Source organism: Mus pahari, chromosome 1 (assembly GCF_900095145.1).
Source record: "Mus pahari chromosome 1, PAHARI_EIJ_v1.1, whole genome shotgun sequence".
Classification (NCBI taxonomy): domain Eukaryota; kingdom Metazoa; phylum Chordata; class Mammalia; order Rodentia; family Muridae; genus Mus; species Mus pahari.
In genome coordinates, this window is record NC_034590.1 from 141,550,837 (window position 1) to 141,556,484 (window position 5,648).

The window sequence follows — 5,648 nt, forward strand, 5'->3', positions numbered from 1 at the left end:
TATCTATTATCTATTATCTATTATCTATTATCTATTATCTATTATCTATTATCTATTATCTATTATCTATTATCTATTAGAGGACAGCTCTCAGCGGCTTCCCAAGGGAAGCCGATGAACAAAGCAGTATCCATTGGCATCAGTTGAATTACAAAAGATCAGAACAAAGTGAGTTCCAGGACAGCCAGAGCTATACAGAGAAACCCTGTCTCGGAAAAACAAAAACAAAAACCAAACCAAACAAACAAACAAAAAAAAAAACAAAAGATCAGAACAACAACAGAAAGTAAAAACTAAAACCTCTCCTCAGAGAGATTTAGAAAGACTCTTGGGCTGGCCTTGGTGGTGCACATCTTTAATCCCAGCACTCAGGAGGCGGAGGCAAGCAGATCTCTGAATTCAAAGCCAGCCTGATCTACAGAGTGAGTTTCAGGACAGATAAGGCCACACAGGGAAACCCTGTCTTGTGGGAAGGAAGAAATAAAAGGAAGGGAGGGAGGGAGGAAGGAAGGAAGGAAAGACAAGTTCTTTTACATGGATTAATGAGCTATTTTCATTTGCAACTGAGATTCTTTGGGTTAAGTTAAATTAAGATGAGTTAGGCTTAGGATTTTTGATTTGGAATTTCTTCGTTTTACTTTTAATTGATAGGTAAAATTGTATTAATCATGTACCACAGATGATTTTTTGCTTTGGAGCAACTGATTTTTTTTTTTTATAAAAAGATTTTTATTTACATTTAATGGGTATGAATGTTTTGCTTGCATGTATGTAAGTGCTTGAGATGCATATAGTTCTGGAGAAAGCTAGAAGACAGCACTAGACGTCCTGTAACTTGGGTCACAGGGAGCTGTGAGCCACTCTGTGGGCTCTGGGAACTGAATGCAGGTCCTCTTGCAAGGGCATCAAGTGCTCACAATGAAGGAGGTATCTCTCTAGCCCCATAGCAGGAGTTTTGAAGTATCTATTGCCTCTGTCTGATAGCGAAGTCAAATGTGGCCAAGTGGCAGCTGTACCACCTCACCTTGTAATTTTCATTTGAAGGCGATGGTGTGGATGGGAAGAAGCTGATGGTGAACATGAGTCCTATCAAAGACACAGACATCTGGCTGCATGCCAACGACAAGGACTACTCTGTGGAGGTAACAGAAGTGTGATCGCGTGACAGCCACATTTGGTTCGACCTGTTTACGTGCATTTAGATGTTAGGGCAATTTTGAAGGCAGAAGTACACACTTGTAAATAAACTACAGTCAGTCACTTCTTTTTTTTTTTTATGGTAGTGTTACCACATTTAACTTTCTTTTTTTTTTAAGATTTATTTATTATTATATCTAAGTACACTGTAGCTGGCTTCAGATGCACCAGAAGAGGGTGTCAGATCTCATTACAGATGGTTGTGAGCCACCATGCGGTTGCTGGGATTTGAACTCAGGACCTTTGGAAGAGCAGTTGGTGCTCTTAACCACTGAGCCATCTCTCCAGCCCCCGAGTCAGTCACTTCTAATGACTTGCTTGGGAGTAGGGAAGGGAGAGAAGTGTGAGGTGGCCTTGTTGCTACAAGTCTGGTCTCCAGCAACAACACAGAATCACTGGAGAACTTGTCAGAAAGTAGGATTTCCGGCTCCCCCACATCCGAATCAGATCTAAAGTCTGAATAGTCAGTCAGTCCTTCAGGACAGGAACTTCATCCCTTCACCACTTCTGCACAGAGTGAGTCACAGCCTTTTCATTTGTCTATGTTCTTCCAGAATTGTTTTAGAAATATTTATTTTATGCATATGAATGTACTGTCGCTGTGTTCGGTCACACCAGAAGAGGGAATCGGATCCCATTACAGATGGTTGTGAGCCACCATGTGGTTGCTGGGAATTGATCTCAGGATCTCTGGAAGAGCAGTTGGTGCTCTTAACCGCTGAGCCATCTCTCCAGTCCTGGTCATATGCAGTTTCTGGCTCCAAATCTGTCAAGGGGAGGGCAGCAAACGTGCCCATACATCAGCAGTTTGAGGCAGCATTACATTCTACATCTGATCCATTCTTGCTCAGCAAACAGCAGGTGCACATCAGCCAGGACAAAAAAAAATCTGATCATGTAAAGGACAGGCCAGAGTAAGAAGGAAGGAAGGAAGGAAGGAAGGAAGGAAGGAAGGAAGGAAGGAAGGAAGGAAGGAGGGAAGGAAGGAAGGAAGGAAATGGGAGAACATAATAACGAAGGTGATTTATATAAGTATATAAAATATCAAAGCAGTCCAGCCACATAAGACATCAACACAAACAGCGCACAGTGACCAGCACTCTTCTCAGGAGACTACTCTCCGACGACCTGAATTGGCTCCCCAGTATTCATTGTCAGGCAACTCATAACACCTGTAACTCTCACTCCAAGACAGTCAGGTGCCTCTGGCCTCCATAGGCATCTACACTTATGTGCACACACCCATACACAGCCACATACATATAATTTAAAATAAAATTCTTAAAAATAACACAAATTAAAAACAATAATCTGGGGGCTGGTGAGATGGCTCAGCGGGTAAGAGCACCCGACTGCTCTTCCAAAGGTGCAGAGTTCAAATCCCAGCAACCACATGGTGGCTCACAACCATCCTTAACAAGATCTGACTCCCTCTTCTGGAGTGTCTGAAGACAGCTACAGTGTACTTACATATAATAAATAAATAAATCTTAAAAAAAAATACAGTTGCAGGAGTAAAAGACACATAAAAATATGTTTTAAAAAACAATAATCTGTCTTATTTAAATTAGCTTAATTTAATTGAACAACTTAGTTTAACAATCAACTTAATTAAAATATGGCTGTATTTAAACTGATAATGAACCAATCTAGAGGGGATGCCTAGCCAATCCACAGAGAGTTCTGTCTAAACTGAAAAGTCGAGGTTTACTCGATACATTTCTAGACAGACATGTTCTCTATATTAAAGGCAGTGCATGGCAAGAATAGAGGGGACAAATCCAGATGTTTTGCGATAGTTTGTTGCACGGAAGCTGACCAAGGTAATTATTCCACATAAACTTGCTGTGAGAATTAAAGAGATGGGGCTTGTGACCTATGAAGGAAGTAGACCCTGCCAAGCTGCTTATCCAAATGTATCGACTCTCCACGAATCGCTTTCACCTCTTCCACGCAGCCTCTCTGTTCCCTCCACTGCTCATTTCTCCCTCCTTGACTCAGTACAAACTTGCTAGAAAGTTCAAGCTATAAACGAACAGTCCCCCATGGGTGCTGACCCAGGAAGGCAATGTCAGCTCCGGACTCCCCATTCACACCTTGGCTTCTTCTCTTCTTCCCTCAGCTTCAAAAGGCTGACGTCTCGCCGGAACAGGCCTTCTTCGTCCTTCACAAAAAGTCCTCTGACTTTGTTTCATTTGAATGCAAGAACCTTCCTGGCACGTACATAGGAGTAAAAGATAACCAGCTCGCTCTAGTGGAGGAGAAGGATGAGAGCGGCAACAATATCATGTTTAAGCTCTCTAAAATCTAAACCAGTAAAAAGCCTGTGAGTTCTGGGTTGAATGACTTAATGTTTCCAACTGAAGAAAGGCTAACAGAGAAAGAGAGCCATTCTTGGCTTAAGATGATGTGGAATGTTATTATACAGAAAAATTCTTTTATTTGCTTTTGTACAGCTACACGTTCCATAAACTCATGAATATATGACATAAGGCATCGGGAAAGAAACTGAAAGAGATTCAGCCTTGCCCTTTCCTTTCTTCTGCCTTGAGTCCTGTATGAAATCACACTCGCAGACTTCTTCAGAAGAGCACGCATCACAGCTCATGGTTTGCTTTATTTAGAGAGGGTCCATTTAAAAAACCTTCACAACAACAAAACAAACAAACACAAAACACCTATTTCTCTGGTTCTAAACAAAAGATTGTAATACTAGAGCAGTTAGTGGGAGGACCACCTAGGGGGAGGACCAGCTAGGGGGAGGAATAGCTAGGGGGAGGAACAGCTAGCAGGAGGGACAAATGCCTCCATAGATGCCCCAGGCAATCCTCAGATGAGCCCTTTCTGTCAAGAGTGATGTTACCTGTGTTTGTTTCCTTCATGGGGGGCTGCAACCCTATAGGTGGAACAACCATAGGAACTAACCAGTACCCCCCAGAGCTCGTGGCTCTAGCTGCATATGTAGCAGAAGATGGCCTAATCTGCCATCATTGGGAAGAGAAGCCCCTTGCAAACTTTATATGCCCCATACAAGGGAACGCCAGGGCCAAGAAGTGGGAGTGGGTGGGCAGGGGAGCAGGGTGGGGGGAGGGCATAGGGGACATTCGGGATAGCATCTGAAATGTAAATGAAGAAAATATTTAATAAAATAAGTTTAAAAATCTTATAAAAAATTCCAATTTTTTTCAACACATTTAACATTTAACTTTAAGCAAGCCAGCTACATTAGGAAATGAAAGACATTTTAGTTCATTCCCGTGACTGAAACCATTGACTATATCTAACAAACTTAAAAGTCTCCTGTAAGAACTGATCAGAATATACACTAGGGTATTCCCAATAGAATGGGATCTCATGGTGCAACCTGAAGTCCTCCTACTAGAGACACCAAATCAACCTCAAGTTTTCAGTACTGGTTATCGCCTATGGTCATAGCACGCTGTGTCCTTCTCGCTGATTTCCAAGGAGCTATGACTTTGGATGCGTGCATCTGCTTGGATGAAATGTCTCTGCTGCTCGCTTTCATTGTGCACACATTCTGTTCGGCTCCACAGCAGCAATGCTCATGGTGGAATGTATTAGCTTAGCTTCTGCACCTTCTTTGGTTCTCTTGACCACCGTATCCGTAATGGGTCTCCTACTCCCTGAGCTTCAGTTCTGTTTGCTCTGACATCTATATGCCAACACACTTATTCCGCTGTATTTAGCCTGCACTGCAGAATTTTACATATACCTACTGGTTACAAGGTTGTTCCTTAAACAACCTTCCTTTGTGTTTTACTGTTATTAAAGTAGTAATATTTGTATTCAACCATGTAGTAATATTTTAAGCCACTAAAGGATTAGTTTTACTTATTTATACCACAGCAATTTCTACTACATTTTTATAAGCTGAAAACTTACATGTTTTAAAACTTAAAATGATAAAGACACTAGAAGAACATTGATGGCTTATAATATGACCATTTCTGAAAGGGTTAGCTCTTAACTTCCAGTCAAAGAAACCTATTGTATACGATAGCTGGAGGGATGTACGATCTAAGAGGCTGGGAACCGCTGTGTAAGATATTATACGACTATAGCAGATATTATTGTTCCATTAATTTGTCACAGTCTTACTGTAGAGGAACGTAAAAGCAGAATCTGTGTCATTCCTCTGGAAACCACAGTGTCGACTCTATGAATCTGTACAATATCTTTAAAGTAGTAACTACGTATCCAAATGTGTTTTTGACGTTGTTCAGAACTATGAATAAACGATTTTTCAAAACCACGTGTGGCCACAAAGTGCTCCAACGTTCCGAGTTCTTAAATGAAAATGAGTATACCCCAGTGCATCACTGTTGACAAGTGAGGCCGGCGGCTGTTTGACAACTTAGGGTGTTAAGTTAGACTTTCTGGAACACGGAAGGGATTCTGTCTGTTTCACCTTCATCCCCCTAGCTTCTCCT

General features: G+C 41.6%; 1 protein-coding gene across 2 annotated transcripts in view; it reads left to right on the top strand.

Moving 5' to 3' along the window:
• Il33 (interleukin 33) overlaps positions 1-4,137 on the top strand; it is a 34,996-nt gene extending 30,859 nt beyond the window's left edge. For both annotated transcript variants that reach the window (XM_029538023.1, XM_029538036.1), the window contains 2 exons: positions 1,045-1,142; positions 3,320-4,137. In XM_029538023.1, coding sequence (XP_029393883.1) covers positions 1,045-1,142; positions 3,320-3,508 — 287 coding nt within the window. In that variant the 3' untranslated portion in view covers positions 3,509-4,137. The remainder of the gene's footprint in view (positions 1-1,044; positions 1,143-3,319) is intronic.
• The last annotated feature ends 1,511 nt before the right edge of the window (positions 4,138-5,648 follow it).